Raw genomic sequence first — 17,024 nt, forward strand, 5'->3', positions numbered from 1 at the left:
ACAAAACAAATCTTTGATTTACTGTATTTTATATCAATCCCTCACCCTCCTTGGCACCCTCCAAGAACTTAGAATACCTCTACAATATAAGAAGTCATCGGGGAAGCTGGGTAGCTCAGTGGAGTGAGAGTCAGGCCTAGAGACAGGAGGTCCTAGGTTTAAACCCGGCCTCAGCCACTTCCCAGCTGTGTGACCCTGGGCAAGTCACTTGACCCCCATTGCCCACCCTTACCGATCTTCTACCTATGAGACAATACACCGAAGTACAAGGGTTTAAAAAAAAAAAAAAAGAAGTCATCAAAGTGTGGAAATTGAATGATAACTAGGTAGTTCAGCCGAATTTTTCATTTTCCATCACAAAAATGTGAAGATTAATTTTATGAAATCAGAGCTATAAAGCTCCTTGGAGAAACTCTTTTCCAAGTTCATTTTACAGATGAAGAAACCAGGCCTAAAGGGCCTGTCCAAAGTCCCATTTGTAGTAACAGGCCAGATCTTCTGAAGTGCAGTCGAGTGTTACAAGAAACAATCATAGTTAATATTAAATATCCAAAGTTTTATTGATAATAGCTTTAGTCTCAGTATTTGATATTACAAATCTTGGGATCTTTCAGATATGCAGGATCCTTGAAAGTAACTGGCATAAAACCTATAAAAAGATAATTTATTTTTAAGATTTTTACTGTAATTTGTACAAGTAAAGCTAAAATTAGAAAAAGATTAAACATTTAAGCTTATTTTCTGGCATAAAATCTAAGGCAAAAAAGATTAGTTAATAGCCATGGTTGAAGGATATGAGATTTGCAAAGGAAAAAATACAAACTAAAGAAAGATTCAAAATCACCAATGAGAATTACTAAAATAATGAGGTATTGCCAGCAAAAAAATTTAGTGTTGGAGGAGAGCTTGTTAAAAGACTAGCATTATTTCACTGCTGCTAGAATCATCCAAATGTTTTGGTGAATTTTTGGAATTATTTTAATTAATTCTTTACTTCCTTTGATCTAATGAAAGCCAGAAAAAAATTATGTGAAAAATATTCATAGCATAATTCTTTAAAAATAACCAAAAGTGTGTGCCCAATAATTGAGAAATTGCTAAAAAAAAAGCTATGACATGAATAAATATTATTGTACCATAAGAAGGACGGAATGTGAGTACAGAGAAACAGCAAGATTTGTATAAAGTGAGTCAGCAAAGAAAGCAAAACAAGAACACACGATGACTACTAGGAAAGAAAAACAGCCCTCCAAAGTAGCGTAACAACATAGGTAAAGCACACATCCTGTTAACTGCAAATTATAAAAGGGCAAAATGGCACACTTAGTTGCAATTGGACTATTCTGCTTAATTCTCAGGAGAAAAGTTATGGGGGATTTGGGTACTGGTTGGAAAGTTCTATGTCACAGCAAAATATTTTTTAAAACATTAAATTTATATGATAGGCAAAAAATTGGCTAACATATTCAATAACTCTTACCCATTATCTGAGCTCGCTTAATAGCCTTTGTAATCTCTTTCTGTTTTTTCCCACATAAGCCTACGAAAGAAAAATGTTATTAATTTCACTCCAGATATATAAAAGGTTAATGTTTATATGAAATTCCTAGAATAACTGGAGTACAGTAACAAGTAAATTTTGCTTAATTTAATCTCAAAATACTGCATCAGTTTCTATCCTTGAATATAATGCTTTTGGAGGGGTATACCAAAATAGTTAATGGAACCTACAGTGCCTAATACTCAAACCATTTTGCCTCACCTAGTCAACTGTTGTTAGAAAATTGGCTATTTTTCCTAAAGGTAAAACTAAGACTTAATTTTAAGTTATTTACACATTAAAATATTCACAAATGTGTTTTAATATAAATACCTGTGATGTGTCTTCCATAAATGCATCCAGTGAATGGAGAAACAAACTGGGACAAAAGCTGTTGACATTTTTATAAGCAAAAACCATATTAATAATAATCGAAACTGATAAGCAACTTTTCAGTACTTTAAGTTTTCAGTACTTTGCTTTTTTCCCCCCAGTAAAACCAATGTACATTTATATGGTAACAAAGCTGCCTTAAAACTGAGATCCAAAGAAGGCAAGTGTCATACAAAGTGTCATATAAATAGAACCAGAAAATGTTACAGGCTGAAATTTCAGCCCAAGGCCTAATGATTCCTAAATCCAATAAATTCCTAAATCCTAAATTACTAGTAGTAGTAATGTCTACTACTAAACTATAAAATTTGTCATAACCACATGCTTATTTGTTGTTTTTGGAAGGGGACATGAATATCTTTAAGAAATACTGAGCCTACTTATTAATAGCATGAACCCAAGTTTTTAATGGGGCTTTTTCTTATCAGTTTTCATTAAAAATATGCTTATATATACATATCTTCTTGAATATTGTAAGGGAAGGAAATAACTTGAGGTTGCCCCTTTTTAAGTACCAGGGTTTGTTTTTTTTTTTTAAAGTTTTCCTTTTGCATTGTTACCTTTCTACACATTGATGAAACAAATAGATGGGGGACAACAGATGTGTGATATGGTATATGTTAACAGACTACTGGTTTTGCTCAAATGTTTTGTTACAAAAAAGGAAACAATACTTAAGGGTATAAATACAAAAGGAATCAAAATGCATATAAAAATGTATTTACCTTTCTATGTTGGTAGCTAGATAGCCCAATAGATAGAGGGTCTGGCCTGGAGTCAGGAACCCATTTCCCTGAGTTCAAATCCTGCCTCACACATTTTGGGGATGGATTAAAACCCATTAAACCTATTAAAACCCATCAACATTTTAGAGTGACACCATTACCTTCTATGTCTTGCTAGCAGTACAGTTCTCCCATCTTTTATAATTTATTGATTTTAATCAGCTATGTGCTGATTAAAAACTGTTTTGGCAAACCTATGGCACATGTACCAGAGGGAGCTGCTCCCTTCCCCTCTCTACCTTGTCTGAGGACATTTCTCACATGACACTCCACCTGCACTGAAAAGATAAAATACAAGGAAAAAGCTTTTGCAGAGGTTTGTGAGTTACTCTGCAGAGCTGGGTTGGCTCAGGCACGGAACAGTACAGGAAAGGTTCCAAAGAATGTAAGCAATGAATTTAAGGAGACTCCAAGAGTTGGAAGGAGGCAGTGTTCCTGTCTCTTCTGGAGTTTGGAGGGATCACTTCCTGCCTGGGCTAACGGACTTTCTGTTGGAAACCATTGGCCCTGTTCCTGAGATTCCTATTATCAACCATCCTGTCTCCGAGGAAGATCAGATCCATCTAGATTTCTCCTGTGCCTTGTCCTGATTCCTGTGTTCCAGTGCCCTGATATATTTCCATCTACTACTGAGAAGCCAACCTGAGCCAAGAAAGCTGTCTGTCTGAACTGAGGCCTAGCCACCTTCGGCTGGACCCATTAGGGTGACTTTGCCAACCCTTCACCCTACCCAACCTATCCAACTGAACTATACCCAAGTCAACCAACTATATTGGGGGGGGCCTAGGGCAGCTAGATAGGGTTTTGGGGTTCAAGACAGACAGAATAGATTAAGAAACAACAAGAAACAAGAGGGATTCATGAGCGCCCCATAGGTTGGAGGGAGGAGTTAGAAACCTAGAGATTAGGCAAATCCTCTGGCCCTCCTTCCTTTCCCTGTTTTGGATTTTGAAATAAACCTGTATTCTTTTTTTTTTTAATTTTAAACCCTTAACTTCTGTGTATTGACTTATAGGTGGAAGATTGGTAAGGCTAGGCAATGGGGGTCAAGTGACTTGCCCAGGGTCACACAGCTGGGAAGTGTCTGAGGCTGGATTTGAACATAGGACCTCCTGTCTCTAGGCCTGGCTCTCAATCCACTGAGCTACCCAGCTGCCCCCAAACCTGTATTCTTTTTATAAACCCAAGTAGCAATCAGATTGTTTTACCAGACAGTCCAGACAGTCAAGTGGTGGGCCTGCGAGATTGGCCCACAGCGTGTCACAGGCAGACCATCTTACTTTCCTAGTATACCATCAATCTAGAACAAGTAACCCATTTATTTCACTGCCCAGCAGCCCAATGAGAGTGTTTCCTGCCTCTGTCTGGGGTAAAGCAGGGGGCTCACATGTGGTATGAAGGTTGCAGTTTGGGCACTCAGTCACCAACGAGGACAGCTGGGTAGTTCAGTGGACTGAGAGCCAGGCCTAGAGAAGGGAAATCCTGGGTTCAAATCTGGCCTCATACACTTCCTAGCTGTGTGATCCTGAGCAAGTAAGTCACTTAACTTCTATTGCCTAGCCCTTACTACTCTTCTGCCTTGGAACCAATACACAATATTGATTCTAAGGTGGAAGGTAAGGGTTTAAAAAAATAAATAAAAGGTTCACCATCACTGTGCTAAGCTATAAACTTGGTTAAAAATAAATACATTCATTATGGCACACAATACTAATGAATGAAACACAAGGATCTACTGAGGATCCATTTTTTTGCTTTACTATATTGCATATATAAGTACCTTATATGTACTAAGGTCTATGGTAGATTACATTCTCATTTTTAAAAGGACTAATTTCTCTTTGACAACTATCAAGAGAGCAAAATTCCAGTCAAGTAACTTAGGCAATAAATTCAAGTCTTACCTGTACATTCTTGTAATCTACACGTTTTCCACACAAGATACATTTTTTAAGTGGTTCCTTGTAGGGATTTTCCATTGGAACTGGCTAGATTGGAGGAGGAAGGAGAAAAAAGAATCTATTGACAAAATATAATTCACTGAGCACTTTACATTATCTCTTCTAAATTTCTTAACAACTTTATGAAGTAAGATACTACAGGCATTATTGTCCCCATTCTAAAATGAACAAAACTGAAATCCATAGGATTAAGTAACAAATATTTATGAAGCTGGAAAGTGTCAAGTGCAGGATCTGAATCAAGTTTCTGAAATTCATTTGCCTAACACTTATGACTATATAACATAATCCATGCACCTAGCATATTGCATTGCAATATTATGATGCTTGAAAATTGTAAATATGGTATTGGAACCATTGGAGGGGGAAAATCTTTGGAATAAAATCAAGAAAGTTAAGCCTACTTTTAATACATTACTTTACATATAATCATTAAAGGAAAAAAATTAACATTGACATTTTCTCACAGATTCCTCATTTATACTAATCCATAAAAGCTTAAGAAATGAGGCAATGTACTGAAAATGAGCTTGTTACAATGGATTTTTTTTTAAATTTGTTATGTGACAACTCCTCACTCAAAGAGCAATAGCATAAGTGTTCAATCTCAAGCTATAGGAACTTGAAAATCAGTATTTTTTCTTACCAGATCTTCATTACTGGCCACCTGTTTAAATTGAGAGCAACTTCTCTGAAGTATTGTAACTAAATAAAAAACAGCAAAAAGTTTGGGTAACTATAAATTTAATGACTTTATTTAAAAAGTGAAAGTCATAGGGGGGAAAAGTAATGTTTTACAACTATGTGAGTGGATTTGTACCAGGTTCTAAATAAGGTTATTTCAGGTGAACCAAAAAAAGTCCTATTCCATAAATAATTACCCATCAGCTCACTGCCTGAAACTGGCAGATACTGCTTGGATCCATAACCCACACTGAATTAAATTCATACCAGTTAGCTGAATACCAAAGCACAAATAATGAAAACTAAACCTATAGTGCAATTTCTGAAAGAGAAGGGTCTTGGCCATCAGATGAAGAGAAAAATAAAGGGAGAGGCTATATAAGACCAAGATTGATTATACTGTCTAATAGTTCTGGTGTGGACAATGGGAACCTCTCAGTCAATAAATATTTATTAATGGCCTACTGAACAATGTGTCAAGCATTGTGCTAAGCACTGAGAATACAAGAAAAGGTAAGAAGCAGTCCCAGTTTTGGAGTAGTTCCTAATGTAATATGAAAGAAACAACAAGCTAATAACTATATGCAAACAAGCTATATACTGGATAAATGGTGAATGATCAAAATAGGAAGGCATTATAATTAAGAGGAATTGGGAAAGATGGAGGGAATCTACATTTCTGTAGATGTCAGGATTTTAACTGGGGCTTGAAGGATACCAGGAGATTGAAATGAGGAGGGAGAACAGTCCAGGAATGAGGGGGCAACCTGGGGAAAATGCCCAGAGTTGGAAAATGTCATATCTGGTTCCCTAAATAGCAAGAAGGCTAGTGAAACTAGAGAGGGTTAAAGAGTTGTAAGAAGGGATGGGAAGCATGTACTGAGTGCCTATTATGTACCAGGTACTGTGCTAAACTGAAGGGTTCTAAATGCTATACAGGGGAGAAAAAAGGGTCAGTGGGCTCTTCATTCAACAGACTCGAATTACAAAGACAAAAAACAAAGTGGAAAGAGGGAGGAGAAGGGAGGGGTAGTCACGGAAAAGTTAATGCAAAATGTGTCATGGGAGGGCACAAGCATGCATCAGAATCCCTATTATGTTCCAGGCACTGTGCTAAGGGCTTTACAAAGTTTTCATTTAATTCTCTCAACTACCTGGAAGATAAGTACCATTATTACAATCGCTATTTTGCAAATGAGGAAAATGTGAGGTCGAATTTGAACGCGGGTCTTCCTGCCTCCAGGTCCAGAGCTCCATCACCTGCGCTGCTGAACTGCGGCTTTGGTCCTTCGGAAGCTTTGATAGCGCCTGGCACATGGCAGACGCCTAAAGTTGTTGGACTGACTAATGAATTAGAAAGGAAGGGAAGGGCCCGCAGTTGTGGAGGTCAAACGGGAACTTGAAGGCCAGGTCACTCCTTCCTTCCCCCACTCCCACCCCGAGCCCGTAGGTCCCAGCATTTCAGGAAGAGCCAGAGATTATCAAAAGGCAAGGGAGGGCGAGCTCCCCAACGTTTGCCCTGCACTTGAGGGAAGGGATGCTTACCAGTCTGAACCCCGCGACTAGCACGGCAAATGCAAGCATTTCCCAAATGCATTATTAGTTTCTCCCTCGCAAGGGTAAAACAACCCACCAGGAGCGCCATAGCTGGCCTAATAACTTCTTCCTTCCTTCATCAATTTGGAATGATCCCTTCCGGTTCACTTCCTCCTGCCAGTCTAAAACCGGACATAATCGTTCTAGGGTTGAGCCGATTGGCCGAGGCGCGAATTGATGACGTAATTAAGATTCTGCACCAATTCAGAATTCACTCCGTCTCCTGCCCCAGGCGAAAGAAATTAAGCAAAAAGGTTTCTGAGCATGCGTGGGCTCTGGCAGTGACTGGCGGTTAGTGGCTGTTAAGATTTTTGCCCTTGGGCTTCCTCTGGAAGCTCTGGTCTCTGCCCGGGGCATGGAGGGCTCCGGCTCTGTCATTCGTAGACGAGTATCTACCCGCAAGAGGCGCCGCCGCAGTTTGGGGGAGACCGCGGCCGCTGGTCCGCTGGAACCGGGCGAGGAGGAGGAGGAGGACGATGACGACGAAGAGGAGGCGACCGAAGGCAGGAGGCGCCGGAGCAAGAGCCCGGAGCCCCCCGAGGTAGGGAGCCCCGCCCCTTTCCCCCCTTTTCCCTCTGCTCTTTGGGGCCGTCTGTCATCGGGATGCAAGCCTTGTCACTTTCTATGATCACCCGCAGATGCTTCACTTCCATCTTCTGGAGCTCTGCCTCAATCTACTGTGATTTCACCTCTCTGCCTTAAAACCCCAAACCCCATTCTTCATACACACTATGACCTCCAGTCCCTCAGGCCTTCTGGGTCCACCCCTGGTGGGGAGGAGGCATGAAATAAATGCTCTTCAGAATCTGCTTTTCCAGTCTCTCCACCACACTTTTCTGTCCAGTAACACTGACCACAACAATCCAACTCCCACCTCCAGGCATTTCTCTGGCTCTTCCTCTTCCTAGGAATGCTTTCCTTCCTCATCTTTGCTCTTTAGCATCTTTCAAAGCCTCCCTGGCCCTCCTTCCTCCCAGCTAAAATCTCACCATAGACAGGAAGCCTTTCCTGACCCTTCTTAATTCTAATTCCCTCTTTTGCTAATTTTTAATTTATTCTGTACATAGTTTGTTGTAAAAAGCTATTTGCATGTTGACTTTCCCTAGTTAAATTGTGAGCTCCTTAGGGGAAAGAACTGCCTTTCGCTTGTCTCAGCGCTTAGAGGTATTTACCAAATATTTATTGACTTTCTTGTAACTCTTAAGATTGCCCCCTAAATCAGTGGTTCTTAGCTATTTTTGTGTATTGAATTTCTTCGGTTCCTAGATGGCACAGTGCTGGACCTGGAATCAGAAATAACTTCAGTTAAATTCCAGTCTCAGACACTTAATCTCTATTGACCTCATTTTCCTCATATATAAAATTCGAAGAATTATACTAATAACTTAACACCTACCTCCAGAGTGGTTGTAAGGATAAAATAAGAATATGCATATGTAAATATTAATTAGAAGTAGCTAGATAGGCCCCTGCTGGGCCAGAAGTCTGGAAGACATCTTCCTGAGTTTAAATTTGTTTGTCTCAGTTTCCTCATCTTCAAGATGAGCTGGAGAAGAAAACGGTAAACCCTTCAAGTATCTTCACCTAGAAAATATTGCTATTATTACTATTATTTGGTATTTTGGTGAAGCATCAGAACAGTGTTTTTAATGAATAAAATAAAGCACATAGGATTACTAAGGAAACCAGTTATATTAAAATAAAATTACCGGAATTTTAAAAAATTATTAATTCAAGAACCTCTAGTTAAGAATCTTCCTCTAATGACCCTTCCAGTCCCACATTTATATTCATGCAAGAATTGTCTTAGTCTGTGAGAATACAGATATGCCCCCTATCACTTCATGTATTTTAGATATGTTGGGAATTATAATTAGGTTAACAAAGAACTGCCTTCATTACCCTGCCACTTTTTTGTCTGAATACTGATAAAGACTGACCATCACCTTCTCATTCCCACTAATCACAATTACCTCTTATTCTATCTTTCACTCCAAGTGTTATTTGGGTGGCCAAAACTCAGCATTTATAGCCTCCAGGTTGTACTGAAAGAAATACAGATAGTCATAGCTGGTACAGAAATATGAGTTCAAGTTCTGTCTCTATCACTTAATATTTGTGCCTCTGGACAAATCTTTTAAACTCTTAGTGTTCTAGGCAGCTTTCTAGGACTATGAGTTGCAGAAAAGGTATCTACCAGCATTGGTAAAAGTAATTTCTTTTCCTAGGGATTCTCATACCAATGAAATCAAAAGTACAGGCTCTGTCCCTTATTTTCATTTAAAATGAAGTTTTATCAATCTTTTGTTTTTGACATCATAATTTCTCCCAGGATCTCCTCCTAGAGAGTGATCCCATAAAATAAACAATCTTTTCCAAAGAAAAGAAAAAATAACAACAAAACAAAACAATACATTGAATATGTCTGCAAATATATGTACTGTACTACACCAGTGAACCTCCCACCCTTTTAGAAGTGTGCCATGGGATTGTCTTCTAAGCACTCTTCCTCAGGGTCTTGCTTGTTCTTTTTCATTTTGCAATATTTCATTTTTATTATTTTGTGGTTCTTAACATTTATATTGTTATGGTTATTGTGTATATTTTTTTTTGCCTCTGCCTGCCTTACTCTGTATCAGATCCTGTAAATTTTTCCTTGCTTCTCTGTATTCCTCATATTTGTGGCATTTTTTACAGTACAATAAATGTTCCATTATCCCAATGACCTTTGAAAAGTACTACTACAAATATTTTTGTGTATATGGAGACTTTGTTCTTACCAATGAGCTGAATATGGTATATACTGCTAGTGGAATTTGTGTTAAAAGGTATGGGCATTTTAGTAATTTCATTTGCATAATTCCAAATTGCTTTTCAGAATGGCTATACCTATTCATAACTTCAATAATATACTTCCCACTACCCCTCCAATGTTGACTTTACCTATCTTTTGTCATCACTGCCACTTTTCTGGTTGTGAGGTGAATGAAACCACAGGGTTGTTTTGATTTATATGACTTATTTAGTGATATACAGCATTTTTTTCAAATGGTTGTTAGTAGTTTGCAATTTTTTTGAGAACTGTTCATATCCTTTGACTGTTTATCTATTGAGATATAGGAAAATGGTTTTTGACTTGTTTGTTTTTTATATATCTTGGATACCAAGCCCTTATTTGAGGAGTCTGATAGAAGGTTTATATGAGATGCATTAATTTTGTTCAAAATTTTCAGTTTTTGTAATCAACTATTTTAATCATTCATAATTGCTTCCATCTTTTGGTTATTAATATATCTAAGTATTCTTGAATGAAGTGAAAAATAGATAGACTTTACTTTTTTAATGTCAGAATCTTTAATATTAAGGTATCTATTTTGAACTTATTTTGGAATACAGCATGAGATATTGGTCTATGCCAGACTGATTTTGAATATAATGAAATATTGTTGTACCATAAGAATGATAGACTATATTTGCCCATTTTACCAAGAGTATATATTTTTAATAAAATACTGAATTCTTTCCTAATTCATGTTTTCCAATTTACTGATTATTGAGTTCCATTGTTTCTGATTCTGCTTTGTCCATCTCTTGCCCACCCCAATATAAAATGGTTTTGATAATTGCTGCTTTATAATGCTGTATGAGGTCTGGAATTAATCCTCCTTAATATTTTGGCCCTTTTTTTCCTCCAAATGAATTTTGCCATTCATTTACAGTACTGTAAAGTTTTATATATAGTTTATATAAGGTTTTTTATAGTTTGTTTGATTGGCATAGCATTAAGACTTTGGTAATATTGTCATTTTATTATATATGACAGCCCAGATATGAGCATGAACTATTTTTGAAGCTAGTTAAATTGTTCTTTATTTCATTAAGGTACACTTTGTGTTATAATCTGTACAGATATTCTGTGTGCTTCTTGAATTTTTGTTATTATGTAGATATACTGTTGATTTTTTTGTGGGTTTATTTTATGAACTGATTTATCCTGGGAATTCCTAATTAAACCATCATGATGTCAGTAAACTAGAATAGTTTTATCTCCTATATGCTTCTCCTAATTTTTTTCTCAGGGCTATTTTGTCTCATGAAGAGGCTATTTTTTTCTCAAGGTCTTTTCAGTGCCTTTAACTGAGAAGCTGCTTACAACTATTTGTTTTCAATTCTTAGAACTATTTGTTTCCTCCTCAGATTGCTTTTCTGTGTGTTTCAAACACCACTACTCTTTTCTTTTTTCTTTCTCTTTCCCTTTCTTTTTCTTTTTTAAACCCTTATTAATAACAAACCCTTGTTAATAACAACTCAAAAGACCAAAGGGCTAGGGTTAGGAACAGCTGGAAAGTGTAGATCCTCCCAACTCCAGGTCTGGCACTTTATCCTTTGTTCCACCTAGCTGCCCCTTTTAATAGGTAAATTGAATGTTTTGAATTTGAATGAATTTGAAATTGAATGAATAGGTTAAATGTCAGCTATTTATTTATTAAAAAGATGCTGTGGAAAGCCTTGGAACTGTTTTCCAAGCAGATTGTGTACTTTTTGAAGACTAGTAGCTGGGGCAGCTGGGTAGCTCAGTGGATTGAGAGCCAGGCCTAGAGCCTGGAAGTCCTAGGTTCAAATATGACCTCAGACACTTCCCAGCTGTGTGACCCTGGGCAAGTCACTTGACCGCCCATCACCTACTCATACTACTCTTCTGCCTTGGAGCCAATACAAGACTGAAAGTAAGGATTTAAAAAATAGAAGAAGAAGAAAAAAAGAAGGAAGCTAGCTCATCAATAATTCTTAGATTGGCCACTGTATAATGAATCTTCAGCTATAGAAGAATCCTTCAATTGTTCTCCCTTGATGTGTATGATTAGAGTATACATACATTTATTTTTAACTTCTCAGATATAACAGAACATTACTTATGGATTGCTGGGTTTCTTAATAAGTATATTTTCTGAATATAATTGACCATTTTGCTAATTTTGTTGCAGACATAATAGAAACAACTTGGATTTGGTAACTACAAGAAAATAGCACTGAAGTTGAGTGTCAGCAACATAAATATCCAGGACTGTTTTTTGTATTTAAAAATACACAGTGCAATGTAAGGAAATGACATTGTTTGGTATGTACACAGGCCACTGAAAATCATCTTTTATACTCCTGGTCATTTTTTTACATTTCATTTTTCTTAGATTTTGTCTATTGAATGCAAGTTTCACTTTTTAAAGGAGAGTTAATTGCTCATTTTGAGAAAGTGTGTGCTTTTAAATCTAAGTGTTAGGATTCCCTTTAGCTAGCTAGAAAATAAGTTAAAATGTTTACATCTAAAACTAACAAATTTGTGTTGTTCTTTCACTTATACTTTCTTGTCTTTCTCTACTATTGGCTAAGTAATTTTATTGATCTATATCCAAATTAAATCTCATTTTGTTAATTTTCCATTTTATTTTTGTATTTGTATTTGTATTTTTTTATTAATTAAAATTAAATTTTAATTTAATTTTTATTATATAAATTAATAAACCTTTACTGTCCATTACTTCCATGGTAGTAGTTTAGTTTTTTAAATGTGATTTTTTTTTTCCTTTTGCATTTGTGTAATGTTATCTGGTTAAATAAAAACAAACAGCTCCAGAAAATCTAGCTATATGGGTCTCTTTGGCATTTGTCTATCAACTACTTTTACCTTTGTGAGAAGAGTTCAGGGAATTTTCAGTGTATTTCACAACTTTCAAAATTAATCAGTCTTACTGTATATATTGAAACTTTTGTGAGAGAAGGCCTTATGTTTCTGGTCAGAATTATTATATTTTGCTGAAATAGAATTGTTTAGGCAATTTATTTTTAAGCCTGGTTTTTCCCTCTCTGTTTTTGATTCTCCTTTTTCAATTGGCCCATTTCTTCTTGTGTTACTTTCCTTTCCTTTTGCATCTCTTTCATTTCTTCTTGCATTACTTTTCTTTCTTCTTGCATCACTTTCATGTCTCTTCCCCATTTTTCCCCTACTTCACTTAATTGGTTTTTGAAGTCTTTTTTTGAGCTCTTCCAGACTGTATCCATTCCATATTTTTCTTTTGGACTTTACGTGTGTTTCCTTTGCTTGTGCTGTCCTATTCTGTGCCAGCACCTTGCTCTTTGTCTCCATAATAAGTCTTTAGAGTTAGGTGCTTTTTTGGTTGTTTGCTCATTTTTCCCATTTAATTATAGGTAGCCTCTGTTTTCTGGAAAATTGGAAACTTCAGTCCTTCCTTGAAGCTATTTTCAGCTTATTTTCTGGGTTGTTACTAGTTTACCAGATCGTCTGAGGACTGAGAGCTCTGATAGTTGCCCTCCCTATTCTGATTCAATTGACCCTTAAGATGTTGCTAGCTTAAAGACTTTCCTCAATCTTAGGTATAAGCTTTTGATCTCACTCTGCACTTGATTAGGTCAGGTGCTGATCAAATTCTAGCCCCAGGTTTAGGCTCTTTTTTTTTTTTTTTTTGGGCAAAAAGATCCCAGTGAGGCTACCCCAGAGAACTGTATCCTCATCTCAAACCGAGACTGGGATTCCTGGCTTTGCTCTGGACACATGTAGATCAGCCCCCTTCAGTCCAGATTGCCCTGGGCTGGGACTCCAGACTTCTCCACAGGTTTGAAATTTCAAGGAGTGTGAGTTGACTTGGACCACTACTTGCCCCCACAGAATCTCAGGGTCTGCCAGCTTAAGCCTGAAACCTGTGAGAGCAGGTGTGTGGAAGGAGTGTGGAGGTGTGGTTTGCTCTTGGCTTCCCCCTCACTTGTTGCTGTGCCTCCTGCTAGCTCCGATCTCCTCTAAACCTATTTCCTCACATGGTCTCTGCCTACCTTTTGGGTTTCTCCTCTTTTGAGGGTTATTTCACTCTGTCTCTGATTCCTTCACTTCTGTATTCGTTTTGTGGCAATATTTTACTCTTGGTCAGAGGGTTTTCATGGTGAAATGGCACTGCTCTCTAGTTACTCCTCTATCTTGGCTCCACCCCCCAAAGTCTTTCCAGACAATTTAAAACAATTTCATTTTTATATCTGTCACTTCTTTAGGCTAATAACATACTATTCATAAATGTTGCTTTAACATTGATAAATGCCTTTGTTTTCTTTCTAGTGTGATGGCAGTGAAGAGGACATGTTTGGTGGTTATGACAGTTTTACTGAAAACTCTTTTTTAACTCATGTAGATGATTTAGAACAAAAATATATGCAGTCTCTTGAGCATGGAATAGTTACCGTACAACCTGCTTTTGAAAAACTTTGTTCAAGAAGTACAGAGACCAGTGAATTTGATATCATTGCTGCTGACAGTAACTTGGATGAAGTTAAAACACTGGATTCTCCAAAGACTTTGAGTTTGCAAGAAAATGTGACCATCAAACCTGGAGATGACCTTTTGGATGATGTACCATGCTCACAGGCTTTATATTTTGAAGAAACAAAGAACTCTTCAAGTGATTTGAGTTGCCATTCTGCTAAAGAAAGTTATCCTCTATATTCAGACCAGACTTTGAATGATATACCGATGGAACAACCCCAGCAAAAGAAAAATTCATCTCCTAAAAGCACAGAATCTGATATGAATAGGAGAAGAAGCCTCAAAGATCATTTGAAAAATGCCATGACAGGAAATGCCAAAGCCCAGACACCTAAGTTTTCCAAGAGGAATCAATTGAAAGAAGCTATCCTGTCTGAAGAGATTAATGTTGCTAAAAAAACAATTGAATCTTCTTCTGATGACCTAGGTCCTTTTTATTCATTACCTAGCAAAGTTAGAGACTTGTTTGTGCAATTCAAGGGGATTAAAAAATTATATGGTAAGGTCATTTTTTCTTCTTGAGTGGTCATTAAATTTTTATAGTTCTTAAATCACATTTTACTCTTCTTGTCCTAAATAATGTATGTTCGTAATCCATCGTTGGCTTCATGGGCATTACAGCATTCCTAAGTGGTAACATACATATAACTTAGCATTTAATTTGTATGAGTCCTGTCTCCTCAACTCTCTAAGACTATAAAGTGAAGAAGGACATAGCTAGAGGAAGTTTCTTAGACATCATCAAGTTTCCCATATCAATGACATCCCTGGTCTAATCACTCTTTTCCCAACTGTTATCTCCCTCTTGTTGCCACAGCTCAGTTGTCAGGGGTTACCATGTCATTTACATTTGGGACCAGGCAGAGGGCATCATTCTTTCAGTAGATGGAGTTCATTGGCTGTTTGTTTGATCTCCTGCTCCTCTGCCTTTTAGTTATAGATGTTAGAATGTGGCACATTGGTAGCAGTACATGATATACATATGATCTCTCAAACTTTTTTAAAGTAATAAAATGGAATGTGACCTGTATGACAATATATTACTAACAATTACCTTTGCCTTATAGCAGTTTTAATTATGTTAGGTGTGTTGGTTAGCTATACTTATAAATAAAGAAGCATATGACTTCTTTGTATGTTCTACCCTGTTGAAAATATGTGCTGGAATTTTTGCAAAGGGAAGACTAGAAACTGCTTTCTTAAAACTGGAATGGGACATTTAATTTCATTTTTAAATAAATCTATTTTACATTCACTTATAATATATCCTCCCACCAACCAACCCCATCCCCACCCTGTACCACCAATAAGCAACAAAAGCAAAACCCGAATAAAATTGTTATTATAAACATAAGCCACCAAAATTAATTTGCATATTGATCATGCATGCCCCAAAATGTATTTAATGTTCTCCTACATTTTATATTCATCACCTCTAGGGTAATGGGTAGAGTGAGTAGAGTGTTTCATCTTCATTATTTTGGAATCCATAGTGATCAGAGGTCCAAAATCTTGCAAAATCACCCTTCTCTATAATGTTGTTCTTATTGTAAAAATTGTTCTCCTATGTTGTTCGCTTCATTCTAAGTTCATAAGGGTCTTAGCAATCATTTCCCAAGGTGCAGTAATATTACATTAAATTCATTTGTGACTCTATAATTTAACTCTTCCCCAATAAGAGTACAGCCCCCTAAGTTCCCATTTTGAGCTGCTATGAAAAGAGCTATTTGCAACATTTTTACACATGTGGGTCACTTTTTCCTCCTTCTTTGATCTCTTGTGGATCATTGGTTGTTGTCTATGGGAACCAAAATGGCATCAAGTGATGTCTTTTGATTTGTGTATGAATTGGATTTAAGTGAGGCAGAATTACAGAGTCATCAACCTCACTCTCTTTCTGAGTGATCAGAGTCCAGTGGCAAGACAAAAGTCAAGACAACAGGTGATAGCCCAGAATACAGTGCATTATCTTGACTTCTTTGATATATCACCAAACTGTTAGCTATCCACAGTGCCCACTGCTGTCACTTGTGTGGCCATTAGAACAAATTGTTCTCATCTGCCCCTTCCACCAGGGTGGAACCTAGATAGATAGATTCCCCAACTCACCAACTGATTTGAAGCCTTTCACTTACCCCTCAATCTGGTTTAGCTTGTCTGCTGAAAGCAGGGTGTGGCTGCTATGAATTCTATAGCTTTTTGGAGCCACAGTTGAGAGCTGGATGGCAGGAGGCAAAGGAGGAAAGTAGACCTGAAAGGGGCTTAGCAAGCCAGTGTAGCAGGGTATGCACATTTTAGCAATTTTTTGGATAAAGTTCCAAATAGCTTTACAGAATGGTAGGGAAAATTCACTAGTATGCTTGCTTTCCCCCAGCCCTGCTAATATTTGTCATTTTCCTTTTTTGTCATCTTTGTCAATTTGATTGATATGTGGTAGAACCATAAATTTGTTCTGATTTGCATTTCTTCAATTATTAATGATTTAGAATTTTTTAATGGTCACTAATAGATTAAATTCCTTTCAAAAACTTCCTAAATCCTAAAACAATTCATTTTCTTAATTAATTTGAAACTGTTTTGTGTACATCTTCACATAGACCTTTAATTTGCTTTACCATTTTTTATCTTTATATCCCCAACCTCATGTATTGAATATACTATAATATTTCAAACATCTGTGATTTTTTTACCACTATACATGCTCTATTATCTGAAACCACTCCATAACTTTGTCCATGGTC

At 37.0% G+C, this 17,024-nt stretch overlaps 2 protein-coding genes across 2 annotated transcripts in view; one reads left to right on the forward strand and one right to left on the reverse strand.

Annotated features, from left to right (window-relative positions):
- Positions 1–535: 535 nt before the first annotated feature.
- Positions 536–7,022, reverse strand: MRPS18C (mitochondrial ribosomal protein S18C). Its single transcript, XM_044680877.1, has 6 exons — positions 6,909–7,022; positions 5,326–5,384; positions 4,623–4,706; positions 1,874–1,931; positions 1,481–1,540; positions 536–649 (listed from the first exon to the last, which is right to left on the reverse strand). The coding sequence occupies exons 1-6, from the start codon at positions 7,006–7,008 to the stop codon at positions 579–581; spliced, it is 432 nt and encodes a 143-aa protein (XP_044536812.1). The 5' UTR covers positions 7,009–7,022; the 3' UTR covers positions 536–578.
- Positions 7,023–7,272: 250 nt separating this feature from the next.
- Positions 7,273–17,024, forward strand: part of HELQ (helicase, POLQ like) — a 74,355-nt gene continuing 64,603 nt past the window's right edge. The window contains exons 1-2 of the mRNA XM_044680056.1: positions 7,273–7,500; positions 14,080–14,782. Of these exons, the coding sequence (XP_044535991.1) occupies positions 7,315–7,500; positions 14,080–14,782 (889 nt within the window). The 5' untranslated portion in view covers positions 7,273–7,314. The remainder of the gene's footprint in view (positions 7,501–14,079; positions 14,783–17,024) is intronic.

This window comes from Gracilinanus agilis, chromosome 6, assembly GCF_016433145.1.
Source record: "Gracilinanus agilis isolate LMUSP501 chromosome 6, AgileGrace, whole genome shotgun sequence".
Classification (NCBI taxonomy): domain Eukaryota; kingdom Metazoa; phylum Chordata; class Mammalia; order Didelphimorphia; family Didelphidae; genus Gracilinanus; species Gracilinanus agilis.

Bases quoted from the DNA above. Each gene is read 5' to 3' on its own strand.
- MRPS18C (XM_044680877.1), bottom strand. From the start codon at position 7,008: ATGGCGCTCCTGGTGGGTTGTTTTACCCTTGCGAGGGAGAAACTAATA. The intron at 5,385-6,908 runs GTAAGCATCCCT...TTTTTTATTTAG, and splicing joins TAGTCGCGGGGTTCAGACTG to TTACAATACTTCAGAGAAGT. The intron at 1,932-4,622 runs GTAAGACTTGAA...AAATGTCAACAG, and splicing joins TAGATTACAAGAATGTACAG to CTTTTGTCCCAGTTTGTTTC.